Source organism: Lynx canadensis, chromosome A2 (genome assembly GCF_007474595.2).
Source record: "Lynx canadensis isolate LIC74 chromosome A2, mLynCan4.pri.v2, whole genome shotgun sequence".
In the NCBI taxonomy this organism is placed as follows: Eukaryota; Metazoa; Chordata; class Mammalia; order Carnivora; family Felidae; genus Lynx; species Lynx canadensis.
The window spans coordinates 156760203-156782533 of record NC_044304.2 but is presented as its reverse complement, the minus strand read 5'-3'; the positions used below and the strand labels follow the sequence as shown (position 1 = coordinate 156782533).

The 22331-nt window shown below is 41.2% G+C and overlaps 2 protein-coding genes across 2 annotated transcripts in view; one reads left to right on the top strand and one right to left on the bottom strand.

Annotated features, from left to right (window-relative positions):
• The window catches only part of LOC115502040 (olfactory receptor 2F1-like), a 342928-nt gene that overhangs the window by 239846 nt on the left and 80751 nt on the right, over positions 1-22331 (top strand). The window lies entirely within an intron of this gene.
• On the bottom strand, positions 13060-15278 carry TAS2R39 (taste 2 receptor member 39). The gene is given in 4 exon segments (XM_030334953.1): positions 13060-13724; positions 13727-13935; positions 13937-14141; positions 15254-15278. Coding segments are annotated over 4 exon segments (1104 nt in total).

The following is a 22331-nucleotide window of genomic DNA, read 5'->3' as shown; positions in this document are numbered from 1 at the left end:
CTCCCGGCCAGTAATGGCCTCACGCTGACCTCCATCCACTTCCATCATCACATCTTCTCTGACTCTGACCCTCCTGCCTCCCTCTGATGAAAGACCGTTGTGATTACATTGGGCCCGTCTGGACAGCCCAGGTTCATCTTCCCATCTGGAGGTTCTAAACTTCATCCTATCTGCCAAGTCCCTTTTAGCGTGGAAGGCTTCACAGATTAGGAGGTGGACATGGTTGGGGAGGACATTCTGTGTACCACACGTGGGCTCCCGCTAGCCAGAGGACACTGAGTGGCCAGATGCACCAGCACTAGTTAGGTAATACCTCGTGCTTTCTACTTCCTTCTCCCTCTGCCGCCTCCCAGGAACTGGAAGCAGCTGAGCCAAGTGGGAAAAGAGGGTGAGAAAGAGATATCTCACCCTCCCCTCCGCATCGCTGGAACCCAGCGTGGAGGTGTGCTCGGGCCTAGCTGCAGAGAGACCTTGAAATCATTTGGGAGATAATGGTTTTGATTACAATGGGACTGAACTTTTTTTTTTTTAGTTTATTTATTTATTTGGGGGGGCAGAGAGAGGAGAGAGAGGCAGAGGGAGGAGAGAGAGACAGAGAGAGAGAGAATCCCAAGCAGGCTCTGCACTGTCAGCACAGAGCCCGATGCAGGGCTCTAGCTGACAAACTGGCGAGATCCTGACCTGAGTGAAATCAAGAGTCAGACACTCAACTGACTGAGCCACTCAGGTGCCCCTGAACTTTTTTTTTTTAATGGAAAATTATGCTATTTTGATTCCCCACTTGTCTGGAAAGCGACAGGCTCTACCTGGAAGGATAGCTAGCAAGGAGGCTGTTAAACAGTAAACCTGAAGGCAGTGATGGAGAGAGAAAGTCACTGCTCTTGGTCCCTCATAGAATCCAGTATATTGAATAAACCCGGTGCAAGGTTTTGGTGGAGAGAGGATTTCAGAATTCTATTGTGTCACCCCACAACTGGGAAGACCCTCTCCCCAGAGAGGGAGAGGTGGGAGTGTTGAGCGCATCTGCTTCCGGCTGCAGAGATGTGGGGGCGTCCGGAGGCCCATGATTCTCCTGGGAACGCTGGATGGTCTTGCTCTTGCCTAGAAATTTGGGGAGAGAGGTAGTGGAAGGAGAGAGAAGAATGGGAAAAAGGTAGACAGACCTGGGCTGATAACTACCAACATTCACGTGGGGAAGAGCAAGCAGATAGCGTTTCAAATCTGTGCTGGCAGGAGGAGCTGGGGCATATGGCCCCCCGCACGGGGAGGGATGCAGCTTGCGGCTCCATGGCTCTGAGTCAGACTTGAAAACGCTTCCCAATGTGTCAGTGTATGGCCTGCCTGAACCCTAAAACTATAACTGGAAAACTTTCATGGGTTTCTTGGGGACACCAATTAGATAATCCAAGCCCACGTGTCTTCCGTCCTGGCTGGATGAGCCTGCGTCCTTCCCTTCTGGAACATGGAAACACAGCAGAGCAGGCCACACTCACAAAGATTAAAAATGGTGAGTGGCAATCCATAGGCTAAAACCAAAATTGCCTCTAGTTTTGTATTGTATGTGGTGTATTTATATATAATTTTAATGACCATCTAAAGAATATCAAAATGACAAATATAGTCCTCAACACTTTTTTCCACAAAGAGAGATACAATGATTTGAGGTGAGGAAAACTTTGGGGAGGAGGGTAGACTTTGGAGCGCTGAAAATGGATGTGTGTTTTGTGCAGGAAGAGAGTCATTGATGTGTCTGAGTGGAGTGGACTAGTCGAGGTAGAGTGGGGCGGATGATGAAGGTACTTTGTGCTTTCCACACCAGTACAGGATGCGGGGGAGCTACAGAAGAGGACCCAGCCCTGAACGGAGCAAAGGGTCCAGAAAGAAGGTGCCAGACTGACCCGAGGAGAGGCAGGGGCAGGGAGGGGCCCTAAACAGGCTTCACCTTTCTCTAGATTCTAAGTAGGAATGAGCTTTTCCAACGCTATTGCAGGTGCACGGCACATATTGCAAGTAGGATGTTGTTTGTGTGCTTACTTCTGTGGCTGCACGCAGTCTTCATGCCCAAAGTCTTACCCACGATCGTCCAGCAACAAAATGACCGGGGATTTCTCCTTTTTCCTTAGGTAGGTGGGCAGAAGTATCCAACTGAAGCTGGGTTCTATCTCTCTCTCTGTATTTGTAGCGAGCTACCTGGGGACTGGTGCTTTTTACTTTTCAGTTGAATGCAGTAAAGTCTTATTTTTCTAAATTAAGGAGCTTGTGCCTGGCCACATGTTAGGCTCTCTATAAGTAATTTGTTGAAGGAAGGAGACAGGGAAGGGAGGCGGAAGGGTAGGAGGAAGGCAAATGGGAAGGACGGGAAGGAGGAAGAAGGAGAAAAGGGGAGGAGAGAAAGAAGGAAGGAGGGAGGGATGGGAGGAGGGAGGGAGGGGTGGACAGAAAGACAGAAGGAGGGAGGAAATAAAGACTTGCCTCTCTGTGTGTGTGCTTCCAGAAGGGGCACAGGAGATCATGGAGAAGGTTAGCTCTGTGAGGAGCGCTCCAAGCCTTTGGGTTGTGACAGAAAAAGCAGGGAGGCTCCTTCGATGCCAGATCTACAAGGTGTGTGGTGGGAGGGATTGAGCTGTTCTTATTCTGCGAGTGAGTCTGAGAAATGCTGCCGTGACTTGTGAGCTCGTGGACCCTAGGAATGTGGATCTTCCCCAAAAGCTGCCAAATCATCTGTCTCTGGGGGCACAAATACAGTCAAACCCAAGGAGCCTGTGCTTTCTTCATTTACTGCCCTGCCTTAAAGTCACTTTCTTTCATTTTATTTTATTTTACTTTATTTTATTTCATTTTATTTATTTTAGGGGGGAGGGGCAGAGGGAGAGAGATTCTCAAGCAGGCTCCATGCTCAGCTCGGAGCCTGACGCGGGGGTTCATCTCATAACGGTGGGAGATTGTGACTTGAGCTGAAATCAGGAGTCAGACACTTAACCAACTGAGCCACCCAGGTGCCCCTCTTTTTTTTTTTCTTTTTGGGCCACTGGAAGCCTGTTTTCTCCCATATGTATGCTGGGCATTATTAGCCTTGTGCTCTACACTGGGTTTTATTTGAGGGGCTGGTTGTCTGTATCGTGTGATCCCCGAAGAGATTGGTCTGCTCTCATTTCCTAGATACCTTTGGTTCTGTACTGTGATTTTCAAATGTGGCTGTTCTAAGGTGGCTGGACTTGGACGGATGTAAATAAGAGATGTCGCAAATATTAAATGTGAAGAATCTAGGTGTAGAGTGCGTGTTGATCAATATTTGTGGATTTTGAAAACACTCAAATGCTTCTTCTTTACTAATGCATTTCTTTGTCCTTAATGCTGTCATTATTTGTTCTTCAACCAAGACCCCAAGTCTTTGGTCTCTATGATCAAGAGGGACATTTTCTGACTTGACAAGTGTAAGCCACCACGTTTCTGAGGAGGGGTCACATAATCTGGGTGATCCCTAGAGAGTGCAGAGCCACCCTCTCTGCGTGACTGGCAGTCAGGTAGACAGTCTAAGTTGGAGCACTGGGAAACTGATAGGAAGACGTGTACTCTTCTTTCCCCTTTCCTTCTTCTTCACATATTCTGAGAAAGAGAAAGTGGTTTTTTTTTTTAATTTTTTTAACATTTATTTATTTTTGAGACAGAGAGCATGAATAGGGGAGGGTCAGAGAAAGAGGGAGACACAGAATCTGAAACAGGTCCAGGCTCTGAGCTGTCAGCACAGAGCCCGACGCGGGGCTCGAACCCACGGACCGCTAGATCATGACCTGAGCTGAAGTCCGATGCTCAACCGACTGAGCCACCCAGGCGCCCCGAGAAAGTGTTTTTAGTTCAGCAGAAAATGAGAAATTGAGGAGATCCTGGAGCTGAGACAGGAACGCTCCACAAATCTGGCAATGTGGTCACTGTGTTGCCTGCCCCCTTACACCCAGGTTGGGCTGTATGGTCAGCTCTGGCCAGTGGGCTATGACTGGGGGGGATGTGTGACACCCTCCTCACTGCACACAATTCCACATGCTCCCTTCTCCTGCTGAGGTGACCCCGAGTCCTCATTTCAGATGGTGGTGCATTAGCTCTAAGCAGCCTGGATCCCTGAGATGCTGTGTGGAGAACAACTACTCTTGGAATGCTTGTTCAAAGCCCGTAGAGGGTTTTGAACGAGAAAGGAAGAAACCTGTGTTTTCTTAAGCCATTGAAATTTTCTTTTTTTAATTTTTAGGGAAAATGAATTTAAGTGGATACCTTAAGTAGTATAATTTTTAGTTTAAAAACATTTACCAGCACTTTGTAATTTATAGAGCATATTTTCGTAGATATTATTTAATTGAAAGCTCACCATGCTCCTAAGGTAATTTTCCTTTCTTTTGACTCCTATTTTGACTTAATTTCAGGCTTCTAGAAAAGTTGCAAGAACAGCACACAGGATTCCCGCACACCCCTCCCCCAGATTGCCCAAATATTACCATTGCACTGCACTGCACTGCTTGATTCTTCTCTCTCTCTCTCAATATATATACATACTTATTACTTTTTTTCTGAACTGTTTGAGAGGAAGCTGCAGATAGGATGCCCCTTCATCCCTAAATACTTAGGTGTGTCCCCTAAAAAGGAAGACGTTAGGGTCCTGTGTTCTGCCACCTAGCTTAGCTTATTCTAGACCGATACAGACAACCTTTGTGGCACTGCTGAGTACGGAAGGTTTGATACACAAGAAGTGGAAGGCCAAACAGGGGCCAAACAGCCCTTTCGAGGAAACTGGCTTAGAATTGGGGAGATTAGAATCTTAAAGGAAACAGGTTTTTGTTTCTTCAATCGATATTTTTTGATATGATATGAAATGGTATTTAGGGAGCCAGATAAAGGTTGATGGGAAGGGAATTACCACATTCAGGTGTGTGGAGAGAAGGGCTTTCGGGAAAATCTGTTTCCTAAGCAAGGTAAACCTGGACTCCTGTTTCTGCTTTGCGCCCACGGTGGGTATCACTATCACACTCTATCGCCATGTTTTCAGTAAAACCACCTCTGTTTTGCTCCAGGCCTAAAAATGTATCCAGGCCACTGGTAAGGATGACATCGAGAAGCGTGTAGCTAATAAAAGTGTAGGGGCGTCTCTCTGGGCTCGTGGTTGAAAACAACGCTCACGGAGCTGGAGAAAGGAGTGCTGTCCGAGACATCCAGAGTCAGCTGAGGGTCAGATACCTGGGAACGCATGGCCCAGCCTCCTGTCTTGGCAGTGACACCGACTCATCAGCCCCAATTTCCAGAGCTGCGTCCTTCTCACTCCTCCTTCCAAATCCACCTCCACTTGGGCTTTCAATCTGTGCCTGGTTCTGGTTTGAATGAGCCACTGATGTATTTGTAGCCATCCGGGATCTGGAGCGCAGATGCAAATGGCAGTTTTCTCTGGTAAGTGTTGGGGCAATCGGATCCTTTTCTGATTTGCATTCCCAAGTCCTGCAGGTTCTCAGGAAATCACATCTTCCAGGCAGTCTGGTGGGGGTTATTTTTAATCTCAGCTATAAATGCCAGTCCATAATAGTTCTTAAAACCAAAAGAGCCTTCGTTTACAAGGCAGAGGACAGTTAGAGACAGTCATTAGTTTAGCAAAAATCTCGGACCAAAAAAGGGGCTGAGGAGAAGGGACTCTGGGGATAGAGAAGGCTTGGGGTTCAGGAGTGAGATGGGGGACAGGCACAAATTTGGAAGACACTAGATTTTGGGGGACTTAAACCATAAGAATGGAGGGGCTTGTTCAGGGAGAGCATTCAAGGAGAAAGAGAGAAGAGCATGTTAGGTCTACCTGGGCATGTTAAACACACTGCTCTTCTCTCAGAGTCAGTCTTATTAGCATTCATCCCTGTTTCTGACATAAATGGTGATTTCTGAGGGTCTATCTCATCTATTCCCACCACTTCTCAATCTCTTGTCTCTTGCTGGTGCTGGGCCCTACCTGGAGATAATTTTATTCCAAATTCCAGTCCAGGGTTAGAATCAGTTTATGTGCAGATGTATGCTCTGTGAGGATATTTCAAAATCCCAGGTGAGCTCCCACGTAAAGTAGGAATGAATTTTAAAATTTGCAAATCGAGTGTGTGAAGAGCAACTTACATTTTAAAGGTAATTAGTTTAATATCTGCATAGCCCTCCCTTCCCCCAATCCACCTGGTGGGTGAAAACACAATTCTGGGTAAACGCACTCATTTCGTGTTACACTCAGCCCACTCAAGATTTTCTCTCCTGCTTTGAGCCTGGAGCTACTTAAAGGCGGAAGGATGGTGGTTTGGGCTGGTCTCTAAGGCAGATGTCCAGTCACCAGCTGTGTCTTTCCCATCTAGAGAGTCACTGCCCGCAACGCTCTTTCCTCTCACTGTGACAGCTGCATTCAGTGTGGCACCTTTACTTCTCCCTTAGCCTGCCTCTTCTCTCACTCACTCTCCTGGTGCTAGCACTCCATCTTTGTGTTCAGCTCTGTTTGTTTTACAGAATCCCACTACTTGATGGGCAGAATAGCTGTCTCCATGGTGATGCAGGCACTAGTCTTCCCAGGGAATCGGCCGCCATGTCTTTTTATCTACTTGGCAGGCAAGTTAGAGTTGGCTGGGATGGGCTAAATCCTGCCTTTCTCTTCTCTGTGTTTGTTCTTATGCTCTTATGAGAAAATTCTCAAGCTGATGAGGCCATGCACACAGCTGTGTGGATTGCAAGCGGAGAGGCCCCATACAGATGTTTTCCTTTATTTTAGTATCCTGACCACTCAGTTTATTGATGAAAATCTCTCATTTCTAGCCCAGTAATCAGCTTTTACCAATTTCAACTTTCTGGAAATTTTCTATGAAATCAGTAAGAAAGGGGAATTGCTGCTATTGTTTAATCAGTTTGAGGGCTTGATAAACTTTCCAAGAGGTCAGTCACATAATGAAGTTAGCAGGTCTGTTAACAGATGAGAAAAACACTAGCATAAAACAAAAATAAGATAAGCCTGTTATCGAGTTAATGCTCTAGTTCAGAAACTTCCTTAGAAATTTCCTGTAGAGGAATGCCTGAGTGGCACAATTGGTTAAACATCCAACTCTTGGTTTTGGCTCAGGTTACCAACTCACAGTTCACAGCTTTGAGCCCCGTATCAGGCTCTGAGCTGATGGCATAGAGTCTGCTTGGGATTCTGTCTCTCCTTCTCTCTGCCCCTCCCCTGTGTGTGTGTGTGTGTGTGTGTGTGTGTGTGTGTGTGCGCGCGCGCGCTTTCTCTCTCTCAAAATGAATAAATAACTTAAAAAATTATAAAAAACAAAAAAAAGAGAGAAATTTTCTGTAGAAAACCAGTTTGGGGGATTTTTATGACCCCAAATTAAGTTTTGGACAATTTGAAATTGTCCATGGTAAAGCACTGTCATGAGCTTGACAATGACTGAGCTGAAACAGGCTTAGAGGTTCTTGTGTAATAAAAAGAAATATTGTGTATAAGGCTTCTGATTTTAAATTTTAGACCAAACAAATGTACTTGACTCCCCCTTCTTCTGAGACTCCACTGAGAAAAACAATCCCATAATAATTAAGAGAGAGGAGTGAGGGCAGACTAGAGATTTCATCCCATCTCTTGGATGTGGACCATCCATGAAAGCATGTTGTGGATGAAGTGGCACAGAGGATGCTCAGAATATGCACAAGGTGGTCCTCTGGCAGTGTGGTGGCTGCTCAGCTTGCTTGAAAGCCTTGAGGTCCCCTGATGTGTGTTTCCTAGCTTTGGCTAGTAGGAGTGAGGCAGGGTGTAAAACCAAGTCATTGTTGTAATTCTGTCTGCCATATAACTGCTTCAGTGATTCCTTCCAACCTTTTCTCCATCACTGCACACAGAACCATTGACAACCCCCATATCAACAATGCTTTTGTAGAGAAATTGAACTCATTTCCAAGAAGCAGGGCTTCCAGTGTGATGTTTGCACAGAGATTAAATTCTTTCTTATTATGACATTTTTGATTTCAAGGCTAATGTCTGATTTTTTACCCACATACCTTAAAAAAAAAGTCATCAGAAGCCAATCCTGACGAACTGGATGGCCCAGTTACAAAACAGAGGTCCCAATCAGCCTTTCCATTCAGAAGAATGTCCTGCTGGGGAATAATTCTTACTTATGCAAAACAGCCTTTCATTTTCCTTCATGAATTAGTAATCAAGGATTAGCAGAAATAGGAGCAAAATTCACAGCCTGAAAGAGAAAGACCAAGATAAATATTCAGAATAAATGACCACTGGAGAAATAAAGATCAAAGAAGAATACTTAAAAAATTTGAACTTGTATCTTCAGAGAAGGCACAAAAGATACTGAATTCATAAATTAAGAAAAAGATGCTATTAAAAAGAAATAGGAAACGAAGAAACTTTGAGATTAAAAATATTTAAAATTACATACTGTTAACATGATTTCAGTAAAATTAAGATGAGTTCAAGATAATATCTCTGAATGCTCAGCATAAATCAATGATGAAAAAGATAAGAGACACAGATATTTAATCTAGGAGGCCTAAAATCTGACCAAAAAGAATTTTAAGGATCAAATTTAGAGAAAATGAAGAGGAAGAAATTATTTTTAAAAAATAAAAGAAACTTTATGAGTGCTGATGAAGGATATGTTTTTTTGTTTTTGTTTTTGTTTTTGAGAGAGAGAGAGGGAGAACAAGTAGGGGAGAGAGAATCCCAAGCAGGCTCCATGCTCAGTGCAACGCCCTATGCAGGGCTCTATCCCACGACCCTGGGATCATGACTTGAGCCGAAATCAAGAGTCAGATGCCCAACTGACTGAGCCAGTCAGGTGCCCCAAAGACATGGTCTTTGATTGATAAGCCCTCAATTGGTGTTACACAATTTTCACCAAATGGAGCATCTGATACTAGTTGCCTAACCCATGATCATTCTTCCCTCTTCCTCAATATAAGTACCCTAATTTTGTTTAGAGTGGATTAGGGTGGAAGTGTGCACAATTACAAATTAAAAATAATTCTTTCTACAATTTTCCTTGTGAAGGTGTCATGTGACCCAGTTCTGCCTAGAATGTAGAGGTGATACTCTTAATTTCAGCTCAGATCATGATCCTAGGGTCATGGGATTGAGCCCTGCGTAGGGGCTACTGGGATTCTCTCTCTCCCCTCTCTCCCTCTCCCTCTGCCCCTCCCCAACTCATTCTCTTTCTCTCTCTCTCTCTCTTTCTCTCTCTGTCTCATGTTGCCTCAGCAACATGATGTGGTAGGAAAGGAAGCTAGAAGGATCCTGAGTCATTAGTGACTTCCTGGAGCATTTTTTTCAACCTCTAGAATTCATGTTACATTTAAAAATAGCATTATATGGTCACTTTAATCAGATTTCTGTTATATGCAGTTGTAGTGCAGTCTTGGTGAATCATGAAAGATAAAAAGAAGACTTTAAAAATGTCTAAAGAAAGAATACAAAAACCTAGAAAGGAAAAAGACACAGGTTGCTTTCACACTTCTAATTAGTAACAACAAATGTGAAAAGAATGAAATTTCTTCTAAACTTAAGGTAAATTATTTTAGACCTAAAATTGTATATTCAACCAACTATCAACTACTAATCAAGAGTGAGGGCAAAATAAAAACATTTCCCATTTCCGAAGGACTTTTCTGAGGAAGTTACTTAAGGATGTGTTCCGGTAGGTAAGGGAGGAAATAAGAAAAGGAAGAGTAAGACATGTGATCTAGAAAATAGGTGATGGATATAACCCAGACATCCGGGTGGATGACAAACATGAGTCAGGCTTAGGAGCCAATTATCAAGAAAGAAAGGAGAATGAAAGGCATTGATCAAGTTGCTACTGGGAAAAAAAAAAAAAGTGGATTACATCCAACTGAGAGTGCCATGATTAAAATACTGAATTCCTTTGAGTAGGTGGTAAGGAATATACTTATCTCTCTGGGAGGCAGGGCTGGTATAACAACATAAAGGAAGGCAATTGAGCAGGATTATCATAAACCCAAACTAAATTCTTTCATGTTGCTGAGTAAATGATGGAGTGTAAAAAAAAAAAAAATGCATTTGATTTTTATGCTGGAAACAATCTCCTTTTACCTGGGTTTATGGATTGTGTCATTGAACTTAGTGAAAAGCACTTTTTGGTCTTGAGTCCAGTAATAATAGTTTTACTAAGAATATTAGAAATGCTATTTATTGATCTTCTACATTTAAAATAAATTCATAGATGAAGCACAGAAGACTGAACGATAGTTACAGAATAGCATATGACAATGTGAAAGGAGCATGTTGCTTTCAGCAGTTAGAATGTGGAAAAGGGGGTCACCTGGGTGGCTCAGTCGGTTAAGTGTTCAACTTTGGCTCAGGTCATGATCTCATAGTTTGAGTTCGAGCCCTGCATCGGGCTCTCTGCTGTCAGCGCGGAGCCTGTTCTGGATCCTCTTCCTCCCTCTCTTTCTCTGTCCCTCCCCGCTGTGCTCTCTCTCTCTCTCTCTGTGTGTGTGTGTCTCTCTCTCAAAAATAAATAAAAATATTTTTTAAAAAGCAGGTGGAAAAGGGAGAAGTAGTAAAAAGAAGGATAGGGGCACTAACATACTCTTTTATATAATGTGGAGTTGGTAGGCATGGACTATAAATAGTAGAATAAGACATTGCAACTTAAAATGATCATTCAAGGGGCTCCTGGTGGCTCAGTTGGTTGAACGCCTGACTTCGGCTCACGTCATGATCTCATGGTTTCTGAGTTGAGCTCCGCATCAGGCTCTGTGCTGACAGCTCAGAGTGTGGAGCCTGCTTCAGATTCTGTGTCTCCCTCTCTCTCTGCCTGTCCCTAACTCATGCTCTCTCTCTCTCAAAAATAAATACACATTAAAATGATCATTCAATAATTTAAAAGCAATGAGAATAAGAGTCAGAAGTAGTAATGCAATTACTACAGGGCAGCATTTGATGGCAATGTAAGTGACACTTCAGTCCTCACCATTGACAGTGATGAGTCAATAGGTGTTACAGATGGATAATACAATGTGCGTGTCTGTGTATACCTGTTCGGAGTTATGAAAGTAACCACCACAAAAACTAGAGTCAGAAATAATAGAAATGTTGCTTTGGGGAAGTGAGATTTTGGGTGAGGCAGGAGACTTACTATTCACAAAAGACCTTTTCAGCATTTGTTTACTTATTTGTTGGCCAAAAGCTGATATTACTTTGAATATGATGATGATGACAATCAACTTGAAACAACTCTAATTTCACTTCTGTAATATTTGGGTGGAGATTTAGAAATGAGTAATAGTGTTATGTTTTTGTAAGTATTGACAATCTCATTTAAAAAAAGCTATATGTGAGAATTGGAGGGAAGATGCTTTTAATAGACAGCTTTGTAGCAATCAGGCTATTTCACAAAAAAATAAATCTCACCACATTAACCAGAAAATAGTGAGAAACAATGGTGACATGTGACATGTGATATATACTTCCCCAATGATCTGTTACTTGGTTTTGGGAGTTGCTCGATGAGGAATGTAACCATTTCCATCAATACTTTGTCATAGGTGATGGCTCTGATGCTCTATTTCCAGCTGCCCATGACTGTGTGTTTTGATGGTTACTCACTTAATGTCTTCAGCCTCTGAGAATGTTTACAAAGCACATCTATGAATTTTCTTAGCATCCAGTATATTATTCAGAATCCATTTGTTAAGGTACAAGGAAGCATGCTATCATTTTGAATATCAAATACTTTTTTTTTTAAACAACAAAATTCTTGATAGGGATTAAATGACAAATAGTGATGTATGTCTGACACTCACACCTGAAATAGTCGTGTTCCTTCTCTGAAGACTTTCACGGTGTCAAGTCATATTCATTTTCCGGTAGGTTTTAAGGATGGCACATGTGAGGAGTACTGGCTAGCACAGTTAAATCTTCAGCCCAGTGAGGACTCCCCCCGAGGTGTCCATGTTTACAGATTGTTCTATAGTCTGGTTATGAAATGGGGGAAGGTAGTTCACCCTTTCTTCTCTCAGGATGGTAGCCCTTTCCACTCCAGGACATGAGTAACGAGGCAGCCTGAAGTCCAGAACCTATCCTGAATAGATTCAAGTGGTCTTGAATTGCATCTCTCTCTTGGATTGAAAATTTCAAAGTTGTTCTTACATTTTGCTCTTTTGCTTTTATTTATGTTATCTTACAAGCCCATGGACATGGAAGTTCAGAAAATGAGACCTTTAAAGAAGAGTCTGTCTATCTTCTTGAAAAGAAAAAGAAACAATTCCTCTATTTCAGGAGAAATTTAACCTAATTTTTTGCAGATAGGAAGAGAAAGTAGAATAAGTTTTATTTGGTGAATTTTTCAAATATTAAGTTCTAGAAATTGGTGATTCAACATTAGTTGCTACCCCCAATGTGGCTCCATTTAATAATGAATATAGCCATTTGGATGTAAAATATTGCAACAAATATTTTACAATTTTTTGTATTGTATAAACAAATATAAACAAATTTTTATGTACTCAAGTATATCTATAAAATAAATACCCCCAAGTATAATTGTCAAATAAAAGTATGTACTTTCAAATGTATTACTAAACTGTACTTAAAGAAGCAGCAATTAACATTTCCATAAATTTATGAGATTGCCTTGTCCCCATGATCACACACAGTGTGTTACCAAACTTTTTGATCTTTGCTTATCTAATAGGTAAAAAATTATATCTCAAAGTAGTCTTAATTTTCTTCCTGATATAAGCCAGGCTGAGCATCTTAAAATTTTTTGTTTTAGGTTTTGGAGAACAATCACCTTAAGAAATTAAAAAGAATTATCTAAGTTCCAACACCAAAAATTCTGACTTAATTGATTTAGGATCAGGTTTGGACATTGGTATTTCAAAAATCTCCCCCAGAGATTCTAATGTGTAGAACCGCTGCTTTTACATAGAGCAAGTGGAGCTAAAATAGAAGGCTTAGGTAAAGAATGTGTCAAACATCACTAAGACTGTGCCCAAGAAGCAAAAGAGAAATGAAGGTTAACCACATCAGGTGGAAGGATCAGATCAGGTTTGGGGAAGAAAGGAGGCGGGAGGAGAGGGGTCTAGGTGAGGGGGAGGCAGAGCTGGTTGGGCTTGTTTTGTGGTATTCTGCTTCTCTTTTAGGTGAAGATGAACTTGAGGCTGAAGCTGCTTCCAAGCTCTTCTCAACCCAGGGTTGTCCTGAATCAGCAGAATGGAGTGACCAGCAGGGTAGGTAGCCATGATGAATTTGCACAAAATAATCCAGGAACTGTTGGCATCACAGATATTGGACATATAAAGAAATAGAGCAACTGCATTGGAAATGTAGAGAATGAGAAAGTAGCTGGTAACTTTGATGGTCCCCATGTGAGCCTCCATGCTGGGGTCCCTGGAGCCAGTGGCATTGCTTTCCATGTGTAGGGTGTATCTTTTGAGAGAGATGATCAGCAGGGTGGCTGCAAAGATGAACATGATCAGAGGAATGAAGATCCCCAGGTTATAGAGAAGAACCAGGTCGACCACATTGGTCTCAGTGAAGTATTTTTTCTTAGAGGAGTTGGGAGAGGGGATAGAAGAATTGTTACAATACATGGTGTTGATGTCATTGGAGAAGAGTACACTGTAGCCTAAGGAAATAAACATTGATAGCCACAGAGCCAGGGCATCTGTCCTGGAAATTCTCCACTTCAGCTTGAGGAAAAGGGGTGGGAGAAATCAGCAATCTTCACGAAGTAGAAGCTGAGCCAGGCAGCAAACCAGAGGCTACAATGATTTAAGAACATGAAAGTTACTTTGAATGTACCATATATAACATCTTCATTATAAAAATGTGGGGATGTTGAACTGAAGGTAATTTCTATCATCATGAAGCTTTGGAGAGGTATTCTGGATACACTCAAGAAAAACAGGATCCTGCTTATTGGAAACTGCCTTATTTTTAATCCATTCAGCTATATTTATAGCCATGATGAACCCATTTGCAATGATACCAATGATGCATTCAGTGCCTATAATTGTTAAAATTGAGAGGATGTGAAATGGTGAAAATTCATTATCTGCAGGATTGCAGGTTTTTGTCATCCTGAGTTGTTACCCCTGTTTGGTGTCTGGAGGAAAATGCCTCTCTAGCGTTTGATAGGCAGATCCTCAGTAGCTCCCACTATTCATGTCATAGGAGGAAGCCTTTGATGCATCATTTCCAAATTCATTCCATTTGTTTATCTCAGAATTCTTAGCTCTAAATCTGGGGATGTAAATGATGGAAGGATTTGCTTTCTAATCCTCTTCCATGTCCATTTGGACTTGTTGGTTTTAGTTCAATTATGGGGCCCAGGAAGGACTAGAGTCAAGCCCGATGCGGGGCTTGAACCCATGAACCGTGAGATCATGACCTGAGCCGAAGTCAGACGCTCAACTGACTGAGCCACCCAGGTGCCCCAATCTTTTGTATATTTTAAAAAATTTTTAAATTTTATTTAAATCCAGGCTAGTTAACATATAGTGGAATAATGATGTTAGAAGTAGAATTTAGTGATTCTCATCACTTACATATAACACCCAGTGCTCACCCCAACAAGTGCCCTTCTTAATGCCCATCCATTTAGCCCATCCTCCACTCAATATCCTTCCAGCAACTCTTAGTTTGTTCTCTGCATTTAAGAGTCTCTTACAGTTTGTCTCCCTCTCTTTTTTTAATCTTATTTTTCCTTCTCTTTCTCTATGTTCATCTGTTTTGTTTATTAAATTCCACATATGAGTAAAATCATATGACATTTGTCTTTCTCTGGCTGACTTATTTCACTTGAGACATGCTCCTTTATAAACCACTAACGTGGTATTGAGAACCATGGCCTTTACTAATGCCAGTTAAGTAGAACATCTGCCTGCCAAGTCACCATTTAACTTAGTTTCACTTGTGACCTCAGGGAACTGATTGGAAATAATAATAATAAATTCAAAGTCAATATAATATATAAATCAATGTATGCTATGTATAGCGTGTGTGTGTGTGTGTGTGTGTGTGTGTGTGTGTGCGTATGCTAGATACTGTTCAAATACTTTATATATCTCATCAAATTTAAGCCACACAGCAATTCAGTGAAGAATGTATTTTATTATCTACACTTTGCAGATGAGGAAACTGAGGCTAAATAACTCGTCCCAAGTCACACATCTAGAAAGAGACAGTGTTGGGATTCTACCTCAGGTCACCTGGTTCCAGAGTCCATCTTCTTACCACTCTTTATATTTCCTACACCCATGTGTTGATCCTTTTGTGTGTGCCAAAGACAAAAGTCAGGGTTGACTTGACTGTAACATTTTTTTCCTGGTAGTCTTTTATGATGCCTTCACTATTTAAGGGAAGAATAATTGAGTTAAAAAAAAAAAGCGTAATCTAGCTTTCTACCTGTGAGACTTTCTTTACTACTCACACAGAACACTTCACTTCTGACACTTCTGGTCATCGAACATGTGTGTGGTTTTGTTTTGTTTTGTTTTGTTTTGTTTTCCCCACACCAGACCATTCTGTGATAGTGGCTGGGTGTCCTACAATTTACCTCAATTCAGACCCTAACTGCCTGTTTATTATTATTTATTAATAACAGTTTATTATAAAAGGATATGCTAAAGGCTATGGATGATTCTTCAGGTGGAAGAGACGCAGAAGGCAGAGTATGTCCACGCCCTCCCCAGGGGCCCCACTCTCCAAACACCTCACATGTTCACCAGCCTAGAAGCTCTCTGAACCCAGTCCTGTGTGATTTTTATGGAGGCTTCATCACATAGGCGGGATTGAGTAAATCATTAGCCATTAGTGATAGTGTCAATTCTCACCCGCCCCCGCCCAGCAGCCCCAGTCTAGAAATCAGGGGGTGGGACTGAAAGTTCCAAACCTCTAATCACATGATTGGCTCTCCTGGCAGCCCACCCCCAGCTTATGTGCGATCCATTGGAAAGCCACATCATTAACATAACCAAAGACACCTTTATAACACTCATCTCTTCGGAAATTCCAAGGGTTTTAGGAGCTCTGCTAGAGAAACAAGACCAAATGTATTTATTATAATATGATATGATATGATATGATATGATATGATACAATATACATAATCATACCATAATATACAATATCACAATGGCAGAACAAGAAGACACTAATTTTCAAGAGATAGAACTTCGTTGCAAAATGAATTACTTGACAGATAATAAACTTCTTTTGTTACATATAAATATTTAAAGGCCTACACAAAATTTACCTTTCATTTAAATAGAATACTACGAAAATGAGGGTTGAAGGTATTAAAAAAAGAAAACTGGAGGCATCTGGGTGGCTCACTCTGTTAAGTGTCCAACTCTTGATCTCTGCTCAGGTCATGATCACACTGTGAGTTCAAGCCCCACATTGGGCTCAGTGCTGATAGTGTGCAGTCTGCTTGAGATTCTCTCCTACTTTCTGCCCTTCACCTGCTTGTGCTCTCTCTCTCTCTCTCTCTCTCTCAAAATAAATAAATACACTTAAAAAGAAAGAAAACCACAGGCCCAAAATGATGCCACTTAGACCAAGTTCCCAAACCAGGGCTTAATACTCAATCTAATTGCAACTTCAATCTCCCCCAGAAATATTGCCCTAATTGTCTGGAATTTTCTGGCCAGCACTAAAGAAGTAATCTGTCACTGGGACTCTCTCAGTACCCCCCAAGAGATGAAGTAAACTGCAAGATAAGATCCTCTGCCCTTTTCCCTAAAAGAAAGTGACCTTGCCTGGAGCCATCCTTTCTTTTCTTTCCCTAGTAACTTCCTTGCCCCTCCTCCATCCTATGAAACCTTCCATTTTGTACAACTCTTCGAGGGCCTTGCTACTTGCCAGATGAGGTGCTGCCCGATACATCACTTGTTGAATAAAGCCAGTTAGATCTTCAAATTTACTTGGTTGAACTTTGTTTTTGTTTTTGTTTTTGTTTTTAACAAAGGAAAAGTTCCCCGTTCCTTTACAACATAGGCTAACCAACAGTAGGGTAAAAACAGCACCAGAATCATTCAACCTATTTTGGAATATTAAAACTAAAAGAGATGGCCATTGTGTAGCAGGATTCTCACACAGAGAGACGGACCGCGAGGCTTTCTTTTCCAGGAAGCACTTTATTTGTCGTGCCAGCATGGGCTCAGTGGGTTTGTACCCGGAAAAACCGAGCCCTGAGCGCAGCAGGGTGTAGCCTTTTGCGCAATTGCTGCTTCTTTGTCTCCCATATATGGTGACACACATAGTCTGATTGGACCCAGTCCAAGTTTCAGAGTTGTGTCAGAGTTATGCATACGTGTATAGGAGTTGATTGGGCCACGTTGCCTTCCTTTGTTCTGAGAAGGCCCCCACCACATTCCTTAGGGAGGGGCTCTACCTCTACCACAATTGGGGTGGTCATTTCTAATTTTAAAATGTATGCACGGGACAAATGATGATAAAATTGACCTCTCAATTCAGAGTAAATAGACTTTCGTGAATGAACATAACTCTAAAGTAATGACAAGTAATTCTAACAAAGAGAAGGTTGGTGAGTGAGATGTCTCTGAAACTCTTCATAATATTTGTTTTCTTCTTACTTGAGGCCTCTTTTTAAAAAAAGCAAAAAGCTTATGAAGGTTTTCTGGCCTGATAAACTGTTTGAGACAAGTTTTTATGGATTTTACCATCTTGTCTTTAAATCCCTGTTTTTGAACTCCAGATATTTCCTTCGAATACAGTGTCGTAAACAACTCTGCTTGTTTCCACACACTTGTGCAAGCAGCTCAGGACCTCTGATTTGGTTTGAAGAGGTTTTTCTTGTCACTGGCTCTTCCCCAGCTCTGCCCACCCAGGTCTCCGACAGTAAGGGGGAAGGGGACAGGCTCTGTTAAGAGTCTGATGATTCTCTCCTCCTTTCTTTGCTAATCACAGTGTCTCACTCTCAGCTCTGTCACCTGTAGTGCCTGACCCCCTGGGAGGCGGTACAGATACTTGCTGGTGAATGAGTGATCTTACCAGTGGCCCAGAGAACTTCTTCCTAATGACTGGCATCCAGAGAAGGCAGTTCAACCACCCGATAAATCTAGAATTTTTGCAGGTTTGATGCCCAAATTGAGTGTGGGAGTGTGAATAACAAGGCTGAGTGAGAGCACAGTGGTTCTCTGTATTAGGGTCTAATACTGTGAGAGGAACACTGGTGGGAGATAGAGAGTACGGGGTGAGGGCGTGGGCGGGGATAAGTTAGAGGAAGGGGCAATGACCTCAGCCTGTGGCTGGGCTTCCTAGTGTTCAGGGGTCGCACAGAGGCGGTGGGCAGGAGCAGGGACCACAGCCATCATGAGAGGCACCTCAGAAGAAGCTCTGCTTGTCACAGCCAATGGCAGAGTTGCTTCCTACAATGGAAAGAACATTGTTGTTGTTGACAGGAACTCCCAGGGACAGCCTGAAGTGGGGGGAGGTAACTTTTCTAGGTGAAGAGATGATCTTTAAAGTTTATTTATTTATTTTGAGAATGAGAGAGAGAGAGAGAGAGAGAGAGAGAGAGAGAGAGGAGGAGAGAGAGAATCCCAAGCAGACTATGCACTGTTAGCGTGGAGCCAGATGTAGGGCTGGAAATCATGGAGCCAGGAGGTCATGATCTGAGCCAAAACCAAGAGTCAGACACTTACCCAACTGAGCCACCCAGGGGCCCTGAAGAGATGATCTTTTCAAGTAGAACTAGTGGAATTAGTAGAACCTAAATGATAAATCTAGTTTAATATATCCTGGATGTATTCAAGTGTGTGTCTAACCACGGAAATCTCATCAAGAGGACGTTGAACCATTAATGACAGAGAAAATGGCTTCAAGCAGTTCAGTTTATTTGCTATATCTTTAAATTATTATTTTGAAATAGTTTTTGACATAGAGATGTACTGTAAAGATACTACAGAGAATTCCCACTTATACCCCTAGACCAGCTTCTCCTAATGCTTACATCTGACATAACTGTGGCACAATGACCAAAACTAAGAAGTTAGTACTGTTACAAATACTGTTAGTTACACTGTAGGCTTTGTTTGGATTTTTCAGTTTTCCACGGATGTCTTTTTCCTTTTCCAAGATCCAGTCTAGAATACCACCTTGTGTTTAATCATTGTGTATCTTTATTCTCTTTCAATCTGTAACAGATTCTTGGTCTTTCCTTTTCTTTCATGACCATGACAGCTTTGAAGAAACATACCAGTCAGGTATTTTGTGAAGTAGTGCTTAGCTTGGGTTTGTCTCATGTTTTCTCGTGGTTATAGGGGAGTTACGGGTTTTGAGGAATACCTCAGAGGTGAGGTGCCCTTCTCATTGCAAGGGGTACACCCTGCCAGCGTCTTATTACCGGTGATGGGAAACTTGAATACTTGGTTAACATCACATCTACCAGTTTTCTCCACCATAAAAAGTTACTTTTTTCTTTCTTTTCTTTTCATACTCTATTCATTTGAAGTGAGTCACTAAATCTGGCCCATACTCAGGGGGAGAGGAATTAAGCTTTGCTTCCTGGAAGGAGCAATCTCAAAGAATTTGTGGACATATTTGAAAACCTCCACAGGAATATTCTGGAGGGGATACTTTGAAGCTATGCAAATATCTTGTTTTTCCTTAAACCCTTCTCTGCTAATGTCAGCATTCATTAGCAGATGTTGACTGCAACAATTAAAAAAAAATTTTTTTTTTAACGTTTATTTATTTTTGAGACAACACGAAAGACAGAGTGCAAGCAGCAGAGGGGCAGACAGAGGGAGACACAGAATCTGAAGCGGGCTCCAGGCTCTGAGCTGTCAGCCCAGAGCCCAACGCAGGGCTCGAACTCATGGACAGTGAGATCATGACCTGAGCCGAAGTCAGACGCTCAACCCACTGAGCCACTCAGGTGCCCCAACTGCAACAATTATTACATTGCTGTGCTGTTGTAATTTTTTATTTTCTTCATTCCTTTTACTTGTATTAATTAGATTTCTTCTGTAAGAAAGAGTTTTTTTCTTTCCCATCATTTATTTATTTAATCAAACATTAATTTGCATTACTATATACTTATGGACTTTGTATTTATTCTGTTACGGTCTAATACTATTTTTATTTATAGTGCTGCTCAGATTGGTTAAGCTTTTGGTAACTGGGAACTCTTTCATGTAGGCTCTTATGTCTTTGATCTGACTCCATTTTTGTTTTTGTTTTCTTACTTTCAGGCATTATGGAATGTTCCGGTCATCCTGCTCCAACCCTAGAATTATCCTTGTTGCTCCAATCCAACCCCTAAATCCCTAGCAACCACTAATTTGTTTTCTGTTGAATACTTTTGCTTTCTCCAGATAACATATAAATGGTTTTATACAGTATATAGCCTTTTGGGTCTGGCTTTCACTTTGCAGAATGTCGTTAAGATGTAACCATTTAAATGAATTTATAGTTCAGCCACTTTTATTGTTGAGTAGTATGACATCGTATGGATAGATCAGTTTGTTATCCATTCTCTTGTTGAAGGACATTTCCAGTTTTTGGCAATGGTGAATAACATCATGTGTATAAGTTTTCTTTTTGCTTGGGCAAATCCCTGAAAGTAGGATTTCTGAGTTGTACAGTAAATTCTTAACTTTTAAAGAAACTGCTGAACTCTTTACCAGAGTAGTTGTACTGTTTTTCATTTTTACTAGCAATGTGTGAGAGTTCAAGTTGCCCTGCATCTTACCTAGTACCTAGTATTGTCAGTGTTATGTGTGTGGGGGCAGGAGGGGGTGGTGGGTAGGGAGGGTGGGAGGTTGGGGGGTTTGTTTTTGTTTGTTTTGTTTTAGTCGTTTTAGATGTATAGTGGTATTTCACTGCGATTTTGATTTGCACTTACCTAATGACTAGTGGTGTTGAACATCTGTTTATAGGCTAATTGGACATAAATTTATCTTCTTTGATACAATGTTCTCAGATTTTTGCCTAGTTTGAAAAAATCAAGTTGTTTGCTTATTGTTGAACTTTTGAAATTCTTTTTTTTTTAAAGGTTATTTATTTATTTTGAGAGGGAGAGAGAGAGTGCACACGCATGTGAATTGGGGAGGGGCAGAGAGAGAGGGAAAGAGAATCCCTGTCAGGGCAGAGCCTGACATGTTGTGCAATCCCAGAACTCTGGGAGTTGCTCAACTGACTGAGCCATCCAAGCACCCCAAATTTTTAAAGTCCTTTATCATAGTTATGAGTCCTTTATCACCTGTATGCTTTGCAAATACAGTATAACCTTGGTTTGTGAGCATAATTAATTCTGGAAACATGCTTGTCATCCAAAGCGCTTGTATATCAAAGCTAATTTCCCCATAAGAAATAATGGAAATTCAGATGATTAGTTCCACAACCCAAAAATATTCATATAAAAATGATCATAACACTGTAATAAAATAATAATATAAATATAATAATATTTAAACATAATATTAAATATTATAATATTTATATTATAAATATTAATATATTAATTAATTATTAATATGATATATGATATAATATATTATAATTAATTATTAATTATATATTATATTAATTATATATTGTATATTATATAATTATATATATTATATATTATAATTATATATATAATATATATAATTATATATAGTACAATATATATACTATATATATATTGTACTATATATATATAGTACAGTAGTAATAAGCCTAGTCATATACTGTTTTTAATGTAACTGGCAATAAGGCGGCAGAGAAAAGGGTCTATATCTGCAGGCAGTCCGACCTAGAATGAAGCAAAGCATTCCTAAGCTTACTCTTGTATGGAAAAGCAAAGGACTGTCCATATGTGCCAAGTGACAAAATACACTAGTGCCAGTTGTGGGAAACTTCCAACATTCTGAAAAATCACTGATTTCTGCCAAACACCATGGCCTGAGACCGAGCATCCCAGCATGGGAGCTGATCACCCACAATCTCACAACAAGAGAGTGAGAGAGAGAGAGAAAAGAACCATTGGCTCAGTTGTGATCATGTGATACTCTGCATCATGTACTACTCATATTGCAAGACATCGCTCTTTTACCAAGTTAAAATTTATTAGAAATGGTTGCTCGTCTTACAGAACACTTGCAGAACAAGTTACTTCCAATCCAAGGTTTTACTGTATTTTCTCTTAGCCCATGGCTTGTCTTTTATTCTGTTAACAATGTCTTCTACAGAATGAAAGTTTGATACTTTTATAAGTTTCAGTTTATCAATTTTTCTTGAATGGACTGTGCTTTTGCTGTTATATTGAACAACTCTCTGCCAGATCCAAGGTCACAAAAAC